Source organism: Struthio camelus, chromosome Z (genome assembly GCF_040807025.1).
Source record: "Struthio camelus isolate bStrCam1 chromosome Z, bStrCam1.hap1, whole genome shotgun sequence".
Taxonomy (NCBI): domain Eukaryota; kingdom Metazoa; phylum Chordata; class Aves; order Struthioniformes; family Struthionidae; genus Struthio; species Struthio camelus.
Window position 1 is genome coordinate 60,576,576 of NC_090982.1, and position 23,214 is coordinate 60,599,789.

A 23,214-nucleotide genomic window follows, 5' to 3' on the forward strand; every position below is an offset into this window, starting at 1 on the left:
GTAGTGTTTGTGTGTCTGTTTATGACCCCTGTATCATCTTGGACCTTGCTTGCCTTGGTGCTGCTCTCATAATCTTCCAAGTACTAGGCACAATCCTGTTTCAATTTCATTGTAGCTCTTTTCACAGCAGGACTTCCTCATTATTGTTAGTTTTCATTATATTCGTGTAGCTGGCTGGAGAGTTAATTCTCTATCTTGTACAAATACTTTATATACTGGTTTTAAAAAATCATCTTGTCCTGTAAGTAAAAGATTAGTGGTTACCTGTTTATGGAAAAGTCCTGTACCATGCAGTAGAAAATGGTAAGATCTGTGAAGAATTAACTAGGCTGTAGAATTCTATGGAAAGATGTCATTCTGTATTGATCGATTCTTTTCTGGGATTCTGTCTGCCACTTATCTCACTAAATTATCTGTATTTCTTTTAAAATCATTTCTGTGATACTGTATCTATCATCTTTATACTGGGCTCAACTCCATTAAATTATACAGTAACTTTCCATCGGATAGAAACACATTTCTTATTTTCAAACTGCATCATTCTCATTTTATTACGCTCTGTCTTTTAGTGGATCATAAGTTATTCTTTAATGATTTTCCATTGAGAACCATAAGGGTACTTAAGTACATACAACAAGTACAATGTAAAGAGGCAATCCCATTTCCAAAAACATAGACATTCTCCCCTGATGTAAATTGGCGGAGATCTGTTGAACTCAACTACTTACACTACCAGAAATTTTTAAATCCAGGAAGTAAGCCACTGAAAGGGAATGGTGCCTGGCTCCATCTGAATTAGATGATTTGTGGGATTGGACTGAATATGCAATATTTTTTTGTACAGAATAAACAGAATGATTGAACAGCATAAGATTAATTCACAAAGTGGATGTTGTCTGTTCAGTTGTACTGTGTAGGCCGATCACTAGGGAAATTTATGGAATATGATCCGAAACGGCATTGGATCTGGGAACAGCCTTAGCAGTGATACCTATTTAGTGTTTCATCTTTGCCAAATGCTGAACTGGCTGGCATGTGTTTTTGGATCAGATCTTTGCATTGTGAATCAGTGGGTGAACACATTTAGCTATCACACTACACAAGCCACACGGTGTATGAATTGGACAAATCTGGCTTCGGGCCGTGTATGCAATGTTGGTATTTAAACTAGGATTTTAATCTGTTGAAGATCTAACACATTGCAGTTTGACCATGAGTGTATTCATTGCTCCTGTCAGAGATATCCCATCTCATTTGCAACTAACTAGAGCTGTTTTTTTTCTTTTTAATGATACTTCATTTTTTGGCATAACAGCTGTGTGTGTCTATGACGATACTTTAGATACACTGATCCTTTCCCCACATTTTGCTACAGGCTCAGCACTTCCCCCAGGAGTATCTGAGAGACTCTCCTTCTACTTCCTTTCTGTTTATTTGAAGACCTAAGTGAGCACACTTCAGTTTTCAACAAAAATGAGAAGGAAAATTGTGAAAAGGATGAAACATATTCTTTTTCTAAAATATATTGTTGCAACCAGCAAAGAGGAAATGTTGACAGTCACTGATACTGAGTCACATAGGAATGAATTAGGTCACTCCCTAGCTAAAAAAGCGTATCTTCCTCCTCATGTAGAACTAGTTTATAATGTTCACAGTGGTTGCTACCTGCAATCAAAAAAGAAGAGAGCAAGAAAAAGAAGAAAACAGAAAAGGTCTACTTCTGTTTCGTTTAGACTCTTACATGTATTTCTAGTATTTACATATATAAGCCTTCTAGCGCTTTTTAATGTATAGCCCTCTGAGTATTATAAACTAAATATCTTTGTTTATTTTATTTATTACTTGAAATATTTTATAGCCAGAATTCCAGATGCTTTCTCTCTGTATTCCAAAACAACTTAAAATGGTTTCTGTGAGGTTTCATTATGCCAGTTCCATCAGGATCTCATTAAAACAAACAAACAATCCAAGAACTTACTCATCACGTAAAAGTGATGCTCTCCATTAGATAAAGAAGCTTTAGACATCTGAGATCTCGATCTTCTGCTTATTTAGAACCTGATATTACAAAGGTATCCCTACTTTGTTAACTTCTGCTTATAAAACATCAGATTTTTTTTTTTAAACAGGAAGCAGATCTTTGAAATTTATTTAAGATAAGAATTACATCTTTCTTTTTTTAGGTTGGGTGAGGCTGTATTAACAAATATCATAATCATTCCAGAGCGTTCCTTATCTCCTCCCTGCACTCTGTAATAATGAGATCTCTCTATCTCAGAGAACTAGGCAGCCCTTTTCCCCTTGTCTCCTAACTAGTCCTCTACCACTCTTTTAGGCTTCCCTTTACAAGAACCACTCTTCAATGGTGTTAAATGAAGTATGACCTTGTCAGACCAACCCCACGCATTTATTCTGTAAAATAGATAGGGTGTCAAGATCTCCTGATCCATTTCAATACAAAGTAAAGGAACATCTCTCAGATATGTTTATTTGTTTAAATTAATGCAATACATCATATATGCTAGTTTCAGGAGAACTGCTTTTACTCTTGAGATAGAAAGCCAGAAACTAAATATTCACAAATAGGTTGGTCCATTTTTTGAATTGGGGTTTTAAATAGGAACCCAGTGTTCTGTGTGAAATAAATATATACCACATCGTTTGCAAAATCTGTTAGGAGTACAAAATGTTAGCTCTGTTACATCTTGTTCAGCTGAGCAGACATGACTTATTTTCAAACTGTTAATAATTATTAAATACTTCTTGGAATAATAAATATAGTACTTATATTACTTCTTAACTGTACACTCATAACAGCAGGGTCCAGCAGCACCTTATGAAGAGAAAAATCAGCGAATAGCCTCTGGACCAACAAAGAATTATAAAAAGAGGAGTACAACAGTGTTACTTCACCTTTCTGATAAATAACCTTCTAAGAGCATAGCAAATAGGACACAGCACAGGATGAACCTCTATTAACAGTATTATCATAGAACATTTTATCCTTTGAGTTGCTGAGCACATAGCACCTATCTTTGCTGTCACAGACTGGAGGCTGCCTAGCAGGCAGGAGAACTCAGGTTCACAAGGAGATGGCTGAGTCCTGGTGGTCAAACTCAAATCATACCTTGTTCCAGGGTTACCTACAACACAGCACACGGGCAATATCTCTGTAGGACTTCTGGGCCTCTACTCAAAGTAAAATAAGGAAGTTGATCCCTTGAAAATTAGAAATAGGAAATAACTTAGTTAGGAGAACAAATTTCTGTAAAGCATTTTCAAAGCTATTAAAAAGCAAAGGCTGTTACTGTCTGTTCCCGAAACAGCGCCAATGTAAATAGTGTGAAAATGACCTATGTTGGAGAAGCAAGGTGCTTCACAAAGACTGTTATTTTACATTTAATTTGTCCCTTGGGTCCTCTATATAACATGTTTCTTAGACTCAGCTATACTAATGTTCTGCAGTAGGGAGACTATTATTCTCCTAATCCCTTTGCTTGAGTCACTTGGTACTCACTCCTTTTCTCAGTAATGGTTTTGTTTGCAGTTCTTCTGGCTGGTGACTTATGGTGTTTTTTTAGATGAATTCTTTACTGCTCTAAGATGAATTAACCTTGATTACTTATGGATTAGCTTAGTAAGACTATGTGACTAGTACAATCTCAAAACCTCATTGTAAAGGAACGTTTTCTGCTTTCTAGGAAGGATTCACGAAGAGTTACATTAGGAATTATTCCCAACTAGGACTGCCATTCTGGGGCTATCTGCTGCTTCCTACCTGGCTGTATGTGGCTGGCTGTTGCTTTTGCTGCAATAAGAAGTGGGACTGTACAAGTAGATAAATAGGCTGCAGTGAAGGTGTGGTTGAAAAACTGTCTTGGTTAACTATTCAGGCAACCAGATTTGTTTGCAGTGATTTCTTTTCCTGACAACAACTCTGGCTTTTGCGCTTATGTGGTCAGTAAGGGAATTCTAGAGAGCTCATAATTCTTCTGCATACCTTTAGTAGACATTGTCTTAGTGGTTATGATGTTATCTGCTGTACATAGATTTTCCACAGAACTCAGGACTAGGTCCTCAGAAGTGTAGTACTCTCAATTGGAGGCAGACTGTTCAGCTACACTGAGCATTTCCAAAAACTCTGCTCAGTAGTTTGGATACCAAACAGGAGCTGAGCTCTGTTGAAAATCTCTCCTCTGTTGCAGCAGACTGCTCTGCCTTTTTGTCTGGAATGCTTTTGATGTGTAACTGTTTGTATCTGTCTTGATAAAAACTGTTTATCTCTCCCATAACGCTCTCAAATTCACGGACAACAAGCCTTTGCATTGAATGGGTTCTACGCATTGCAGGAGTGAAATGACTTGCTGAATGAAATTCATCTGTATGATCAACAGGCTAGAAATAGCAACTAGATTCCTGATTCGTTGCTTATTCCTTTATCATAAGAAATAATACGGGTGCAAAGATGGCATGGACAGAACTTGAATGGTGCACAGGTGGGAGCTACCTGATCTTGAGACATTTCTGCGAGCCAGTGGCTCCCAGCTGTTGGCTATGTAAATTTTCAGATAGAAGCTTTCATCTTGCAGAGAGGCAAGTTATTGCCAAGAAAGTAACTGAAGAATTTGTTCCCTCTTCTAAGAGATAATCTCCTAGCTTATGCTCAATTTCTACCAGATCATTTCCCCTCTAATCTTTGAAAGAATACAGTTGTACACATTACTCTTGAAAGTTTTCTAACTCTTCTACTTGACCACACTGTCTTCCTTGAAAGATGGCTCCTTTTCCAAAAACAGTGGAAAACAGTGTCCCTTGCAGTGGAAGCAAGGGACAAATGTACATGATGAAATAATCCTTCACTGAAAACACTTGGGCTATGTACCTCTGAAATACACCTCATGTTGAGGGACATCATTCATTTTAGTCCCAGTGACCTACATTCCACTTCAACTTGGTATACCCTTTTTATTGTAAAAGAGTACATACATTAGCTGTGGAGTAAATTACATTTAGAAGAATGACCCATATGTTTAAGCTTCTTATATCAAGAATTTTTTCTGCTCTTCATTCAGAATCTTTCTTACCTGCTATGCGCTATGTTTGAGCCCTGAAAAGTGAAACGCCTTCTGCAATCTCAGACCGCACAAGCTCGGTTTTATGTGATGAGTAAGGAATGTTGCCCCATGGATGCTGATTCACTGGTAGGTGTGAGAATTATTACTACCATAATATTTCTCATCATAGCAGAGAGCTGCAGCTACAGGCCTTTAGCCTTAGCAAGCCATGAGTATATGACTTCATATTCGGTAACAACTTATTATATATTGAGCATGATTGATAACAAGGTATTTTAGATCAAGATCTTGGCAGGTAAATAAAGAAGGTAGTAATATTTGGAAATGATGTAGCATATACATGGGGTTTAACCTATTGAGCTGGGATGTCAAAATGATGTAGGAATACTTTATAAACCTTTTAAATCTTTATTTTCTTCTGAAGCAGCAGAATGACTTGGGGCTGTTTGTCCTATACCTTGAAGATGCAGGAATCAAAGCCTTGGTCAAACAATTGATGCAATTAATGGAATGTGCTTAATGAAGTAAGCTTTTAGCAACTTTATCACAAACAAATGCTTGTATAGGAATCAGAGGATGAAAAGGTGGGAAAACAGCATTAGTGGAATTCTTTTTTCTTTAATTATTCTTCTGAAAGGCCTGGACCTTACTGGTCAAGCTGTGTTAATAAGGGAAAATCTGAGACTCCGATAAGAGGAAGTCTAAAAGCTGGTTTTCTCTGTGAGGTACTGTTTACCTTCTAAGGGCTCTTTTTTGGTGTCTCTTCTAATATAAAATCTGATCAGACTTTGGAACTTCAAAATCCTCTTTGCTAGCCAAGATTAACTGAACAGATAAATGGCAAAAATTATATCATTTTCTCAATGAAATGACTCTCACTGCTTTATGCAATGTGCAATTACAGGAAGACTTGCAAATGCTATGTGCTGCTGCTGCTGCTCATTACATGTATTGGTCTGAACAGACAGTAGAACAAATTGTCAACACAGTCCGTTCTATTTTACTTCAAGAATTGTTGAATACTCTCATACTGATAGAAATGTAGCAAAAGATGAGCATCCCCTTGAGCCAGAGGAAAAAATTCTGTGACCGTAACCAATTCTAGTCCTTTCAAAGCATTACGAAGTTGCACTTCACTATCTCACAAGACATTAGCGTTTGCTCTTAATTTTTTCCTGTTTCGCATTGTAAGTGGTTGAACTAACACAGTCGTTTCAGTAAGCAAAATATTTGGATTGTGTTCGTTCTGAGACTGACAGTGCTTTCATATACACCATATTTAACAGTACTCTTGTTTATATTGCGAAGTACTTAGTATTTTCAGATTTTTCTGAGACCTATGGTTAGAATTGTTCTTATATATTTAGTCAGATAATAAATCAAATGCTAAAGTACGTTGCTTTTTTGATAACTAGAAAACTGCATACAAGTCTCTACCACCCCTGATAAAGGAAAATAAACTTCTGTACCCACCCCATTGTCTCCTTATACATCAAATGAATAAGTATAAAACTGTTATTGTTCAATACCTATTGCTTTTCTTGGTGCCCTTAGACTGCTTTAGTCTTTGAAGGTACATTTTTTACTACTTAAATTATCTTTATTGGTTTAGCTTGTTCATCTCTAAAGATTGCTACAAACTCCCAGGCTCTGGTAAATGCTAAAAGCTGTTTGGTTCCCATTTTCCAGCTGTTTTAAAATGTTGTCCATTTAAATGCCTATAAGCATTGTTTGTTTTTCCATTTTTCTTTCCAGTAATTCTTTCAAACTCTTATTCCTGTGCTTGAAATACAAGTAATCAGAGAGAGAATGGCCAAGTCTGCCCTTTTCAAAGGACCTAAAGCTGAGGTGTTCTTTGTCATTGGCAAGGTTTCTCTCCCCCTGGCTCTCCTGCTTGTCTGAATTTCCAATGCTCTTCTCCAGTCCACCTTCTCTTAGCATTTCTTCCTTCTCATTGTAGTAGGACTCTCTAAAGTCCTTCATCATGCACTCCGGTTTGCCAGACAGATCTTGAGGCACATACAGCTTGCTGTTGCCATGATGGTACATGCCAGGGCTGTACTGCTCTGCCTCATAGCAGTTGTCTTCCTCTTCTTCCTGGCATGAGCTTCCCTTGGCACTCTCACCATCCGAATGAAATGAGATTCCCTTCCCTTGGCTTTTCTGGGAAAGATCAAAGGGCTCTTCCTGTTCCAGACTTCTTAAGACGTTTGTCTGGGACAGAGCAATTCTTCCTCTTCCAAAACCTTGTAGTGGTTTAAGGGGGGAGAAAAGGTAAAATTTATATATAGCAAACTTTTCTAGATAATATATGGTTAAAAAATAAAAAGTGAGATGGCCTTCTATTTAATATTTTACCTTTGTCTTCCACCCAGCTATCTGCTAGCACCTTAAAGTTTACAGCTTATGACATCTCCTTTGAAATGCTGTTAAAAGGAGTACTACTGTATCCACTTTACAGCCAGGTCAGGACACACGAAACATTGTAATGTACATGCCAGATGCTTGATGAGAGAGAGCTAGGAATAAAAGTGAAGTGTCTTGGCCTCTTGCAAACTATTTTTGCCAGTGAACCTACCCACTTCCTTCTCGTTCCTATTTTTTTTAAATCAACACTTTGATCTAAATCATCACATGCCATAATCAAAGTCTTAGTTTTTGTCCGTATTTTTCCAGAGGAGTGGAACAGATTATAAACATGTTAACATATTTGTTCTGTGGACGCTCTGGTGCAAAGTTACTACTTTAAAAATGAAGATGCAACCATGTCTGATCAGTCTATGACCTCCACACTCCTTGATTTTTATTGTCTCACCTGGTACCACTGCAAAGCTTTATGCACTATTTAGTGCTACAGCTTGAGGAAATCACTATAATCAAATGATGATTATGAGCTGTGCAATATAAGTCTGAGTGTGGTCCTAGACCTGGTTTGTCTTAATATTTGTCAGAGCGTCTGCTCTCTGTTTCTCTTCCACTTCCTGGAAACCCAGGAGTTACCCAGGAGGCATCCATGGGCTCAGATATGCCCTAACCATCGGGATGCCCAGAGCAAGATTCAGCCATTGCAAGCACAGTCCATCTTAATTAAAAGAATAATGGCAATACTGGGGTGAGGATTTCATCCAACAGCAAAAATATGTTAAGCCACTATTGTACTTTTTTTTCTTTTCCTTTTTTTTTTCCCTCAATAATTGGATCCAGTTTTTGCAGGATTTATGTAGCCTCACTAGATACCGCTGCTACACTGCAACAGGTTGTGTTTGTTAAAATGCTTTATGAGCAGGTGGCAGCCCTTACAAATTGTCTGTGTCTGATAAGCCTCAGGGGCTGAAGAATCTGTGTATACTGAAAAGCACTTAGTCTGTCTTCAGTTACAAGTAATTGTGTAGCTAGCATGGTGCTGTAGGAGGTTTACAGGAAAAAGAGCCATTTATATTATTACTTTTTAGGAGCCGTGTAAATTTTATCCCAAATGTCCTTAGAAGATGTCTCCATTCATGCTAGGCTGCCTTAAAGCTTGAATCTGAGGAACACCAAGATATCTTACCCATGAAAGAGTTATTTATCCAGAAAGTCTTAACAAACATAATCTCTTGGATACTCAAGCTCTCAAAACAATCCTCCCTAATTTCCTCACTTCTTTAGAAAGCATTGGCATGCGTGCACACATGAGGCTGATTTTAGGAAGTATGTATGGTGGGTAGGAGATAGGAAATGCTTTGCAGGATACTGTGAGGGATCAAAAATCCATATTCTTTGAGATGGTGGAGGAGTGTCTCCTCATGTATGCTTGCTTCTTTGTAAACTGGGTCTTAAGCTCATGGCCCTCCTCTAAAGCTAGCTATGTCAATATGGCGTAGAATAAATGTATCTTGAGCAGAAAGGCTCCTGGACTTACAACCATTTGGGCTTCCACTCCCATTCCAAACTGAAATCCAGTAAGTAGTGAGCAAGATTGCTGGTACCTCATGGTCCCCATGAAATTTTCTAGTTTTTTGCTTCTTTCAGCTCTGAATGGGTTTAAGATTTATCCCCACGTTTAAAATCACATTATTAATCTAATCTTGAAATAGCAAAGATATGGAACATGGTAATGTGCCTCAAACATGAAAGGAAAAACTATGAACTCCTAACCAGATGTGTCTGGAGAATGAAGCCTGCTAATCCATGGCTGCTAGGCTGTGGCCTGCCAGCATCTGGGAACTGAATCCACTCAAATTGTTAAACGTATTTAATAGAGGCAGATTTACACCCTTAGTCAGGAAGATCAATGCAATTTTATCCATGTCCTCCAATAGTTCTCCTAGCCCACTACAAGCACCACAGTCCTACTAAGACTTAGTCTGCACCAGCTCTCTCCCCTTTGTGTTTTAGAGGTACCTACATGTTAGGAGAAGCTTGACGGCGTTGGGGATATTTCACCTTCCCTACACTGAAGTGATGGGGAGGCCTGACCTAAAGTACAGGGATGTTTGCGCAGCTCGATAAGTCCTCTGCTGTCACACTACTGAGTATATTCTCCCTAAGTCTTGACAACAGCAACTCAGTGCACTAGAATAACTGTCCCTGGTGCTCACAAGGACTGTCTCATTTTGTTTTCGTCTACTACTCCATCTTGGTTTGTCTCTCTGTGTCGTCAGATACCTAGACTGAAAGGTCTCTGAGACAAGGGCCAATACCTTGGGGATCTCTGTTCTATAGCACTGGAGTAATCCTGATAGTGAATAACAACCTCCCAGGCTTATGAGATCCAATCTCTTCCAGTATTATTGGATCTGTGGTACAAGATCACAGATCTGGGGTACAAAGCCTATTAGGATGGTACTGGTGTGTATCTTCAAACCTCTCAGAGAATAACATTGCTGATAAATGTTACCTTGAGAATGAAATCCTCTTTCCATGACTCCGTGTTTGACTTTCATGTGCCTGGTTAGGTTCCCCTTCAGGGTGAATTTGCTGGGACAGTAGAGGCACTTGAAAGGCTTACTGTCTGAGTGCAAGTGCATGTGTCCCATTAAATTGTGCATTCTGTTAAATTCCTTTCCACACAGCTGTCAAAAACAGTAAAAATGAAAATTATTTGTAGAGGTACTTTCAAGGTGAACATTTTAAAAGAAAATAGAACCTACCCTTCTAACTTAAGCCTTGGCAGCTTCCTGCTGCAATTTATTTTTCTATCATAGATAGAAAGAAAATCATACAGATAAGAATATATGATTAAGTCTGCCCTATCTAGGCCCTTCTGCACAACTGCCATTTTAAAAATTTGGTACCTAAGGGTTGACGCACAGTCAATGATCCCCCCAGATCAGGGAATGTTTTGTAAGGAGAGGAGAGACATCATTATGTAACCTATGGCTCTTAACTTGAAGGAAATTCAAAGTATATATATATATGTATAGCTTACTGCTCAGGTGAACCATTTACTTTATAGTTTATAAATCTAGCCTTTAATCAAGAACAATGCTGGGCAGAGATGGAAGTACAAGATAAAACCAATGAAAGGTGTCTGTGAAACAGCCAAGCAGAATATCACTTCTCCTTAAGTGGAATTGAAATGACTGCACATTTTGCTTAAAGCTAAAAAAAGCAATTCCTTTTTAATTTGTTTTTTGCTGCCCCATTTTTCTCTGCTTCTCATCTTCTGTTTACCAACTTCTGTGTTTTAGTGCCTCTGGTGAGCAAACTGGAATTTAAGCAGTCATGGGACTGCAACAATGACTCAGCTCTCCCTGGAGCGGGTTCCTGCCTGCTCGAGCCATTGATCCCGTAGGTTTCCCTTTGATGAAACAATAAGGGATTTTTTCATTGTTTTTTTTTCTAGATGAGTCCTTTATAGTCTCATCCCTTATAAATAAAATGTATTCTCTAGACATGAGAGTTTGACATCACTAACATAAGCTTCTAGTCTTCTGGTCTTTCCTTACAAGGAATTATAATTTTATTCACATTCAAGTGGCTATTTCCACCCTCTGTAAACGTCTGTGTTTGCTTACTACTTCAACGCCTCTTTGGAATGATTTTAGACAAATACTTTTAGCATCAGAATTATTTTATTATGATCCTCACTATTAAAACAGCCAGAATCACCATTACTGAGTAGCTGAAAATTACATCAAGCAGTGTAACTCATCTGGGAGAAAATGCTTGAAAATCGGTTACTGAGGTCCACTAAAGTTTTGGTTGAATCTGATTTTTAAATTAATTTATTTTGGTAATACAGAAGGTCTGCTACAGTAATCTCTGATTCAAATTCACAAAGCCATTAGCTGGAATATCAGGATGAGATTTAGGTTGTGGACTGATCCCAGATGAAGGAGTACCATATCCTTCTCTTCTTAAATCATATCTTGGGGGGAAATGGAAGCAGTTCATTGACATAAAAACTTGCAAGGATATTGTTTTTGAATAAAAAACTAGAGCTGGGTGAATGCTGCAAAAAGGACAAAACTGGAAATATTCACTTGCTTTTTAAAAATTACTTACTTTAACTGCATTGGTTTTCTTCTGTGATTTGCTCTCTTTACTTTTGCTAGAATGAATATGCTAGCAAACGGATTTGTCAGCAAAAGGGTTCACAGAAAAGGTAAAAAAAAGAATGGCCACGGAAAATGAGTTATTAACTTGTAAAGTATTCATGAAAGACATTTGATTCCAAGAGTCATCCATCCACCTAGGGAAGAGGACTGTCTCTCCTTTGCGTTCAGAAAGGGCTAACCTGCCTGCGTTCAGTGAAACGTTCTGTAACAGAAAACATTCTGCAAGTGCTAGGAGGAAACAAAGAGAAGAAGCTCTGATGAGCACAGTAAATTCATGAGGAAGAACAGCAGCTGGTTATATCTTGACAGCAGCTAGAACAAGCTATGATGTATCAGTATTTCTCTATCTATAAGAATACCAAATGGTCCTTAACTAACATGCTCTCTAACACCTCTTAGCAGGAGGCTTCTGGTTATCTGCTAGTATTATGGCTAATCTGTGTTCTCACCAGCTTTTGCTTTCTGATAGCTATGACTTTACCTCTCTATCTAAACTGATAATCAAGGGAAATCAGGCTGAACAGTTGAACGGTTAGAGTACTTCATCCAAATCTGTATCTCTAAGGTACTGAGTGTTTAAATGGGTCTCGTAGGAGCACTTTTTTCTGGCAGGACAACATTTGTTTCTCTTTCTTCGTAAAGAAAAGACGGGGGACTTCCTAAAGGATTGTTCCATACAGCATAACACAAGTTTTAGTCTCTGAATGAAGAGGGTAGGTTTTCCATTTCCCAAAGTCATGCACAGTCTTAGAGGTGGATAATGTGTTCCCGTCCTGAAATCTCCTCTGGGAACCTGAGGAAATGGTACCAGAGTGGAGGGGTGTGGCAGGAAAGTGAAAGAAATGCAGATACCAAAACTGTTTTTCAGAATGATGGCTCTGTGTGGCCTGGTCTCTGCTTAAGCTGCCCCTTTCAGAAGGCACAAGCCGAGTTGGAAATGAATCTCTATGATTCAGAGGCTGACGGGAGCCAGTCCCAGGCTCACGTCCTGGAAGATGATGACTCAGAACTAGCTGGGGTACAGAACTAGCGCTCAAAAAATAGCCTGAGTCTGGGAAGCAAATTAGGACTAGGAAGGCATACGAGAATTTCTGCCTGTCTGACAGGACAGAGGTGGGAGCACTGATGGATTAGGTTGTGAAAGAAGACCTGGAGCCTGGGCCACGTGGGAGAGCTCCAGCAGAAGTCAGCAGAGAGGATCTTAGCATCCAGGGAGATGGAAAGCTCATGCGAGAGATCTGGAGATAGCAGGAATGACATGGTTCACATGTGGACCTTTTGCTAGGCTCTGTAATTGAGATGAAATTGAATTCAAGCCCTGAAGATAGTGACCTCAGCTGTAAGCTTGCTGAACAACACTCTAATGCACTAGCTGGTGTACTGGACTTCAGCAGAATTTGTCAGAGAAAGCCTTATTAGCTCAGCCCTAGATTGTGTCTTCCTAAGCCACTGCATGAAGTATCACCCTTCCAGATTGGTCAATATGTTTCTTTTTTTCCCAGAGTACTTACAGCTCACCTTTTCTCTCTCTCTCTCTCTCTTTTTTTTTTTTTTTTTTGACTCCTGATCTAAAACCGTGATTTTATGTGCAATGGGAAAAAACAACGCCAAATCTACATGGAGATTGAATTTATCTCATAGGATCTTCCACACAGGAACAGGACCCAGTTCATCAGAAGTATGTAAGCACATTCCTGCATGACAAAGGGCCTCCTGAAGAGATTTTGACCAGCAACCATAAACCACAGTTGCTTAGATTCACTTTTAACTGCATATTTACAGGAGCAAGGGAGTTCAGATCGTCTGCTGCAAAGTGCATTTGGCTGGGCTGGAGAAAACATCATTATGCTCTGTAGTACAAGTCTGAAACGTTATTGACTTCAGCACTAAAAGCAACTATAAATTTCAGCAGGAGCTGAGCTACACTCTTGCACCGTTTGGTGCAACTCCTTCAGAACTCTTCAGTGATTTTGTTTCAAACAAAAATAAACAGGGAAGCATGGGCTGAGGCCTTTAAAAGCTACAGAGATATTCACTCTTCAGAGGAAAATTTAACGCAGCTCCAGGCTGCAGCTGGATGAGGAAACAGAAGGGACAACTATTTGCTACTTGTTCACTTCAGATAGTTTGTGCTTAGCTGTGATTAGACACATAGGAAAGCCTCCTGTTTTCTTTTGCTGTGAGAAAAAGGTAAAGAAAGCCGTGGCATGTGGTGAAGTAGAAAGGCTACTGCTGTGCTCCCTTTCCCTTGCATTCTTCTTCTTTTTATTTTTTCTTCATAAGAAGGGTGTTCCTTTCCTCAAAGAGAGAGGGAGAGGGAGAAAGACTGTAAACTGTCCAAAAGGACCGTGAGAAAACAGGAAGCTTTGAAAAGTACAAGAGAAAGCAAGATGAAATCTATTTGCAGGCGGTTCCCCAGGGACATGTGAGCCATTGTTAAGCAGCCTGTTCATACAGCTATATCCTTCCTTCTGCTGAGGAGGAGCCTGGTGCCAAAAGGCTGCTATCTGGTCATTGCCTTAACCCTCTGAATACCAGCCAGAAAGGCTCGCTCAAGTCTTTGAAGGACTCTGCCAGACAGGCAAGGGATCTTCCAAACGCCAACGCGTGATTCCTGGTTCTCCCTTCGCTGACAGCAGGGATCCCCACTCGATTCAGGGATTCTTAATATGTTGATTCATACCCTGTCAGGCGCAGGAGAAGCTGGTTCACTGGACTTACTTGTTTCTGTTCTCATTGGGACATTGGGTGGGGACAGAGAGGAAAAAAATAAGAAAAACAGGTGGTCCTGTGGAGCTTTTGTTATTAGCTGGAAAACATACCATTGGTACTTCAGTGCCTGGCTCATGCTATTGGCATCTCCAAGTTTTCATAGTCTGTCATCATCAAATCCTATCCTGAATGTGAACAGCCAACTAGTTGGTACATATCTCAAAAGTAGCCTTGGTCCAGATATGGCATCCAGAACAGCTGATCAAATGACTGAGTTTCTTTTCTGAAATTTCAGAGGTCGAAGGAGGACTTTGTCCAAATGGGAACAAAACCACGAATTTGCAGGTATTCTCAAAGAATCAAAGCCCCCAGCAGACTTGACATGGGAATACCCAAGTATTTCAATAATAGAAATTATTTTACCTGTATAGAGTAATGTAAATACTAGTATATAAAATAAGATTTTAATAGCACATCAGTTAAAATGAAACCAAATGCTAAAGTTAAAAGACTTTGCTTTTATTTTTTCAAAGTGAAAAGCTTCAATGTTATCAATCAAAATGAAGAAGTCAAAAAGATTCATTTTGACATTTTCCTAAAAAGATTATCATTGAAAGGTACACTTTCCTATGACATTTTGAAGTCCTACATTTTCCAAGAGAAAGTAATTCCATTTTAAAATTTTCATCCAGCTGTCCTTCTTGATGAAAGATTCCTTTTAAGAAAATATTTATTTCTATTAAGATGTTAGATGAAAGAGTTCTAGAAGTTGCTTCCAGATCGATCTTCAATTACTTATGCATAAACTGGATAATATGCTGCACTCCATATTTATAGTCCTCTTAGAGCAGATCAGAGTGGGAAAAAAACTGCAACCTTTGGCTTCACAAGTTATGGCTGCACTAATGAACCACACAGGCAGCAAAAAGAGCAGATGTAGTGTCCAGTACTGGGTAAGAAAATGAACGTTAATAATGCATAAGGAAGAGACTGGCGGTGAGCAGAGTCAGGAAAGCCAAAGCCTCCAAAGTTTATGCGAAGGGGAGAGAAGAGGGGATGGAAGGAGAATGTCAGCCTCCGCTGTGTGGGAGGGAGGGAGCAGTCCTGCATTCCCAGGGAGATCCTAAAAAGGCAGAGTGTATTTCTCAGAAAGCCACTTTGGCCGTTTTGTTAGGATACTGATGGCCTGCTCTGAATTTCGGTCTGGTAACTATATTTGGCTCATTCAAATCCCTTCTGCAGTTCTATTTCGCTGTGGCTTTCTTTGAGTCCTTCCCTGAATGGCTGCACGGCATCACTGTGTGAAGTCGCGGCTGCTGCTGTTCCAGCGTGCTCTGAGGGGTGCACAAATTGATCTATGTGTTTAGTCAGTGTTTCAAGCTATTAAGCACTTAGATTTCTGTTTGGATGGATGTACTAAGCAAATGTCAGGTATGTTTATTGTCCTCAAACGACAGTGGCATTTAAATGCTCACTAGGCAGAAAAAGTATTTCAAGATGAAAGTTACTGATACTGAAGGGGAAGGGAGTAAATCACAGATATTACCTCCCCTCTTTTGAGCTAACTAAGCACAACCTGGATTAAGAAAAGAAATCAGACTACTATTTTGTGTTAATTTAAATGCAATTTTGGAATGTGTTTTAGAATGTGTCTTGATTTTCTAGTCCTACCATATCACAGACGATAACATCATAGAAATATCCAGCAGGTTTATGACTCTGCCACCAGAGGAGATACACTTACCTTGCATTTAAAGGGTTTGACATCAGAGTGAACAATCATGTGGGCCTTGAGAGTCTGCTTTTGCACAAAGCTCTTGAAGCACAAATGACATTGATAGGCTCTGATATTGGTGTGGATCAGGACGTGTCGCTTCATGTTGGCCAGCAGAGTAAATTCCCGGCCACAAATACCGCATTTGTGCTCTTTCACACCCTGTACGGAAAGAAAGAACAAGAAAACTCAATGGAGAGAATTATTTTCTAATCCATTTCATCCTGAGTATAGCAATATCTGAATCATTCATTCTGCACTACAAAAGCAAGTAATAACTTACGTTGCTTATAAATCATTTGCTCAAGCAATAAATATTTATGTATTTTTTTTCCTGGCAATTTCTCCTAAGAATCTGAGAAGCAGAAAAGGAAAACAAAATGTAAGCTTAACGAAAGAATGAGTTTTATTTCCATCAGTAAGTTTACGAAGCAGCACGACATAGTCAGTAGCATTCTCTGTTGACGAACTGACATCTCCTCTGTTCTACTGTAGTGCTTATGTAAAGTGTTGGTCATATGTGTACACTCATTGACCAAGAATAGAAGTTAACCAGTTAAGAGACTAAGGCAGCGCTTGCCTAAGGTAATTGAACATCGTGGGCTTCAGCGTTATTCTAACAAATACCTGTAGAAGAAAGGTATTTGTTCAGGAATACCTGAAGAAGTTTTCTGAAGAAAACTGTAGAAAAAAATCCAAAATAACTAAAAATTACATCACGTAGTTAAGCAATGACACCAAGTATGGACATACACGATATATTCAGTGACGGAAAAAAGTCCTGTTTATTCTTAGTGGGATGTGAACTAACCCTAAAGGAGCGACTCCATTTCATCTGCTGCTTACAGAGCACTTCTAGTATTCTGGTTGCCATGCTGTCAATTTACTAACGCTTATTTCAACATACTTGTCACACCCATGTGGTCTAACAGGCAGCTACTCCAAAAGTCATTTAGATGCAGTGAAAATCAATGAGTTTGCCACCTAAACACTTCAGGAGTTTGCCTATAACTTGCTGCAGGTAATGAGGGTGTGCTAGTTAAGTGCCATAACAATAACTTCTCCTGTGGGGGGAGGAGGAGGCCCTTTTACAAAGATGACTGGTGAGGATCTCGCCTTTTGTGCCAGTCCATGTTTTCATGGAGTTAATTGCACAGTAAAGCTGTGAACACCCCCAGCAGCTTTTAAGTTTCTGCCCATCTGATCTGAGGCTGCATTTGGACAGCTAAGTGGTATTAATTATGTTCACAGCCGAATCCACCTGCAGCTGTGGACAAAGAAGCAGAAGCTCTTTCAGGGCTCAAGGGCATTGCATTTCCCTTGACAAAAAAATTACCAGGTTTTAAGTTAGCAGAATTTTGTATGGTAAATCCAAAGACCGGGGAATCTCCAGAAAGAGCAGAAATGATAGTAGTGTAAAGGGAAGAAAAAGCAAACGTGGAAGTAGAGGCTGTGTTTTTTTAAAAAAGAAAAAGTGTGCATAAAATTAAAATGCTGTAGCTTTCTGTATTCTTAATACTTTTAATATAAAAAGCAAAATTCAAGCTTTAAAGGAAAAATATGGAAAACTGGAGGATTTTTTTTTATAAAATACGTTTTTTGTTTATTTGATTTGTTTTCATAATTTTTTTTGAAAATGCATAAACTTATTTCAGATGTTCTTGAATGCAACTCTGGTATTTTTCCTGTTTTTCAAAATGATCTTTGTGCACGTACTCCAGAACCTGCCCCTAGTCTGAAACTTACTGATAGCAGTGGCGAGATTGCCCCTTGGTATGAATTGGCTGGGTTATGGTCCTGTTTGTCCAGTTCTGTTAACTGGCTTTCTGGATAACTTACTTATACAGAAAGGGGAATTTTTGTTCAGTTGTTTTTTTCCCTAAATGTCACATTATAGTGATTCTTCAAAATCTGATGAGTAATAGTATATTTTCTTTTGCTGCATATGTACAGCCTTCTGCGTATCCACCTACTTCCCAATTAAGGGAAGCAAAGGAATAGATATGCTTTTCAGCAGAAAATTTCTGTTGCTGTTTCAGAAGGTTTAGACAGCTCTACAAAACTATGTTATTTTACAGAAGGTCATTCTGAAGCTAAACCCCAGAAACAAAGAGTTGCGAATACAGTTTTGGGAAGTAATGCAGGTGGCGTAGCTGAACCCCTGTTTGTAATAAAATGTTTGTGTATGTACTTTCTTAAGACTGACAGAGACATCTACTTTCTGCTATTGCCAGTACCACTGGGGCTTTTGCTTTGCATAAAATTCTTCTGCTGGTAAAGGGCCAGCACGATGCTCTGTAGGTTGATGACCTTCTTCCTGAGGACCTACGCATATCCTTAACGGCCTGCGACCCTTGTGCTGCCTTTTGATAGAAGGACCAGCGCAACGTGTAATGGCTTACCTTGTGTGTCAGGGAGTGTTGCTTGAGATGGTGAGGCTGCACGAACTCCATGCCACATTCAGTGCAGATGTAGGGACGAATGTCTTTGTGCTTCATCATGTGGTTTTGCAGCTGGCTGGGGTACTGGAAGGTCTTATCGCATTCAGTGCAATTGTACTGTATAGGGCCACGGTGGGTTGTTAAGTGTCTCTTCAGCTGGGCCAGGGTTGGGAAGTCCAGCCCACACTCCACACAGATGTTCTCTCGGCCACTCTCGTGCTTAGACTCGTGTGCCTTCAGCTCGCTTGGATAGGCAAAACCTCTGCCACAGATCCTGCAGTTGTAAGGCTTTATGTCACTGTGTTGCATCATGTGTCTCTTAAGGTGACTGGTTTGAGTGAAAGCCTTATGGCACACCTGGCACTTGTGTGGCCTAGTGCCCTGGTGTGTCAGCATATGCGTGTGCAAGTGGCTCAGCTGCTTGAAAAGCTTGCCGCAGCGGGTGCAAGCATGTGGCTTAATGCCGCTGTGCCCCAGGATATGAGTGACCAGATTGTACTTGGATGTGTAGGACTTCTCGCACATTGGACATTGCCAGCGTTTCTGTTCACCCCCCACATCAACATAATAGCTGTCATCTATCTGAAGGTTGACATCTACTCTTTCCACTTTCTGTTTGTTTTCACCACTTTCTCTTACTTCAGCCCTCCTGAAGGGTGGCTCTGGAGGCCTTTTCATTTGAAAGGGGTTCCTGAAATGAAAGTTTGGGGGCACGATGAAAGGAAACATTAAGCCAGGATGGACTTTAGGATAGTAGGAGTAAGGAGCCTGCATGAATGATGGGCTACTGGGCCATGCCATGTTAGGCTTTACAGGTTCTTGCTTGATGGGCTTGGCTCCAAAGTGCTCCAGCGTTCTGTAGAACTGAAAACCAAAGTTGCAGAGGTCAATCATCTGGGAATTGTACTTGGGCTGTGCCGGCTGTTGAAATATCAAGGGGAGACTGGAAGAGTCTATATCATGATGGTCTTCAGGTCTGCGGGGTGGTGATGAGGAACCTTCAAGAGCGATAGAAGGAGGCATTTTTGTTGGCATGCTCTTGCGTTTCCGAGACCCTCCTTCCAAGGACCCCTGGAAAGTTTCCATGTCTCCAAGAGGAGGAGGACCATAGCGGAAATGAGAGAGGTGCGGTCTGAATTCCTCACTAAATGGGGCTGTTCTGTGGGGCTTTGTAACAGGACTCAGTGGTGGCAGGCAGCGGGAAAAGGGAGATCCTCGTGTACTGTCCACGTTAAAACTTGTTTCTTCGTTCTTCATCGTATTTAATTTGTTCCGTGTTGCCCAAGTTCCTTTAAACAAACAAACAAATCTCTTTATTTCTTCCTATTCTCCTGGGATTAAAACTTCTAATTTATTGGTTTCAAGGGTTCTTTTAGTTAAGTGCAAGTAAGGATGTGTTAGGCCCATGTTACGATGGGCGTAACAGAAATAAATTGGCTAGCAGAGAACAAAGACGCTTTGGTCTTCCTATGGTAGGATCGGTGGTTTCTATCAAGTTTGGCTCATGCAGCAGCTTTGCAATATAAACATTCTGTACCTGAACACACTACTTAAGAGCAGAATCTGTATGGCAACATTTGTGCTTAATTTAATTCAGCCAGGCTATTTGTGGGCAAAATCCTGTCCTTGGCTGTGCATGCACAGGCTTAGAAATTGGCGGTGCATCTAAAGGATATGGCAATACAAACAATAATGTGCACATTTATTATGGTTGTGACATGAAAAGTCAAAGCCAAAAAATTTTAAACTTCTTTGTATCATTAGCATGTGCTGCTGTGAGAGAAAACAATGGCCAAGTGATCTAAGGACACTGTGTACCATCAGGTTTTGCACTGTGTTTCCTGGCTTCTCTCACTCTGTATTGTAATAAGAAGGTGGAGATTAATTTATTTTCTTTGTTTTAAGCCCAGAGATATTTACCTGGCAGATTTGGGGAAGGAAAGGCCTTTAACCACTCTCTGAGCTCCATTCAGTTTTTTAGACACAATCTAAAAAGGGGGAAAACCTCACTGTAAAACTAAACATAGAATCGTTTCAACAGCCCCTCAGCTTTACAGAGTAATTAACACCTGAGAAGTCCTAGATCTTTTCTAGTGATACCCTGTGACAAGGCAGAGTAATGAAGTCCTCTGGCAAAACTCTGTGTTGCTCTGATTGTACAGGGAGCGTCTCCTGAATTTGGGGTTCAATACTAACTTGAAGTATTGGTTATAAATCTTGATTCATCTTATATAAGGCTTCTGCCTTTTGCCTTGGCTCTCCAGGGATGCTGTATATGAACGTGTGTGTGTGTGTGTGTGCGTCTGTGTACATGCGTCTGTGCAACCGGGAGGAGGCTGGGTTGGAAAACTAGCTATATTTTCCCTCTGTCACCTGTGACATGTTGCTGCTATTTTAACACCATTCTTGGAAAAATTGGGTGGAGAGCTTGAAGATGGTTAGAGTACTAAAGACACTCCTGTTTCTTTTTTAGGAAGCCCCACGCTGGATAGACCTGCTTCTGAAGATAATAAAAGATCTCTGTGCCCTAGTTAGGCTGTGGGCAAGCGAGGGCACCTTAAAAACCTCCTTGCAAATAGATTACTCCCATTTAATAAGATAGAGTCTGGAATTGCCTTTGAGATGCTGTGTGAAGCCAAAGGTTCAATGATAAAACTTTAAGATGGAAACTTTTAGACAAAGAAGTAGTAATAAGAATCAATCTGCACAAAAACAGAATAAGAATTGAAGGGAAAATTGTAGGATCTCTAAAATGATGATTCCAAAAGCGCTTGTGATAGTGCAAAAGCCTAAAAAAACCTCACTTAAAGCTGGCATAACAGTCTAATAATAATTATACCTGGATGTAACTTTCAGTCCCTAGCTACATACATACACACACACACACACACACACACACACACACACCTACGTGTATATATGCACATTTATATGCATGTTCCATTGGAGAAGATCATTCCAGACTACACGTTCGCTATGTTTCCTTGTCGCTCTAACTCCCAGGCAAAATAAGGAGCAGTTAGATCTTGAAAACTCTTTGGATAATAAGGCTTGGCTTGTTAAAGTGAGTACAGGGGAAAGGAATCCTTTGACTATCAAAAAAAAAAAAAATCCAGTTCTTTCCGAAAGGGAAAAAGTTTTTTTCAAAATTCATTTTAAGCAGTGTTAAACGCATACAATCTGGACATAAAATGTACTTGTACATCAAAATCCTCCCTTAACAGTATGGGCCTCTCCCTCAGATGTCTTTCATCTTATGTACTTGATTCTTTCTCAGCAAATTAGTGTAAAACACCTCAGAAAGCCCATAGCAATTGAGAGCCAGGCTATGTTTTTACTGGCTTTGTTAGATTATTGAAATGCTGCCAGAATGCACAGAAGTGACAGTGAGTTGTGGCTAATTGCTCTGTTGTCTCTTGGCTGCCGCTTCCTCCCTTCTTCCACAGCCTGTTTTATGCAAGATTTCAATCTATCTGGAGCATGGAGTCACGGCAGAGGGGGTAGAACTGCTTGAAATTACTAGAAAGAAATAATTTCCCTGCACAACTAACCGTTGGTTGCTTTCACCGAGCGTTTGTTTTTATTCCACTGTCCTCAGCTACACGCATCGTGGGACTGAGCCTACAAGGGAAAGAAAATGTTTAAATAGTCAGTGACCAACACAATCACAGAGGTGCTGTATAATCAGACTAAGGAGAACCTAAAAGGTGGGAAAGTACAGATTTAATTGAGGAAAGGTTAAATCCAGCCTCTCTTCTAATCTCCTTTCATGTTGCTAGCAAACCCATGATAATTTCAATGGAGGCATGAGCTTCACCTCGATCATAACTTTATTCCATAAAAATACGAGTCCTGAGAAAACTGTAGGAGAGACTCTGGATTTGACCAGCATGCATGAAATTGTTCCCTGGTACGTAAGTAGTCCCTTCTGCTTCAAATAACTTCAGCCGAGAACTTTAAAACTTTTAATAGCACAGTTCCCCATTAATTTTGTTCTATCTAGCTCTGCAGTAGCTGGTCTTCTGCTACTCAATCGTAAATGAGGGAGGAGGAAGTGAAGAAATTTTATATTAAATATCTCTTAGGGACATTTTACCTTTTGTGTATAAGCACTTCAAATCTTTCCTTCTCCAGCACCTAGTTATTTAAGACGCAAATACTATGTAGCGCAGTAGTGTGTGATTCTAAACACTGAGTCTAGTTTAAATCTGTATAGACAGTCAACATTTTAGCTTTTATCAGTTGTATTTCAGCTTTTCAGTTTTGAAATCTTGGTTTGGAAGGCTCACTTGGTTTGGAACTGTCCATGCTATGTTGGCACTTAAACATTAAAAAACCATAAACCTAGCGCTCCAGAGGTTATAAAAAGGTTAATTTCTTTAGAACAGACAAGCATTTCTTTCTCTTTATGTAAATAAGTATATTTACACTAAGATATTTTTAAAAAATAGAACCACAAATAAACTCTCTCCCTACCCTTTCAGAAAAGAAAAAAAAGGCTACAGTTAGTTCAGATAGCTGTTGAACTATTTCCAGAGTAGAATCTCTATGCAGCAGCTAATAATATTATTGAATTAACTTCCATGAAAGAGGAAGAGAGTTTAACACAGAAAAGAATCACCATTTACTTTCTCATTTCCAGTCATCATATTTCATGTACATAAATGTAA

The 23,214-nt window shown here is 39.6% G+C and overlaps 2 protein-coding genes across 7 annotated transcripts in view; one reads left to right on the top strand and one right to left on the bottom strand.

Moving 5' to 3' along the window:
- Positions 1-23,214, top strand: part of PTCD2 (pentatricopeptide repeat domain 2) — a 106,101-nt gene that overhangs the window by 44,598 nt on the left and 38,289 nt on the right. The window lies entirely within an intron of this gene.
- The window catches only part of LOC104152920 (zinc finger protein 366), a 36,276-nt gene continuing 15,524 nt past the window's right edge, over positions 2,463-23,214 (bottom strand). For 4 of the 5 annotated variants that reach the window (XM_009688512.2, XM_068928874.1, XM_068928873.1 and 1 more), the window contains 5 exons: positions 22,096-22,165; positions 18,506-19,833; positions 16,074-16,265; positions 9,955-10,129; positions 2,463-7,321 (listed from right to left, as the gene is read on the bottom strand). In XM_009688512.2, coding sequence (XP_009686807.1) covers positions 6,786-7,321; positions 9,955-10,129; positions 16,074-16,265; positions 18,506-19,801 — 2,199 coding nt within the window. In that variant the 5' untranslated portion in view covers positions 19,802-19,833; positions 22,096-22,165 and the 3' untranslated portion in view covers positions 2,463-6,785. The remainder of the gene's footprint in view (positions 7,322-9,954; positions 10,130-16,073; positions 16,266-18,505; positions 19,834-22,095; positions 22,166-23,214) is intronic. The other variant, XM_009688510.2, reaches the window with a different exon arrangement.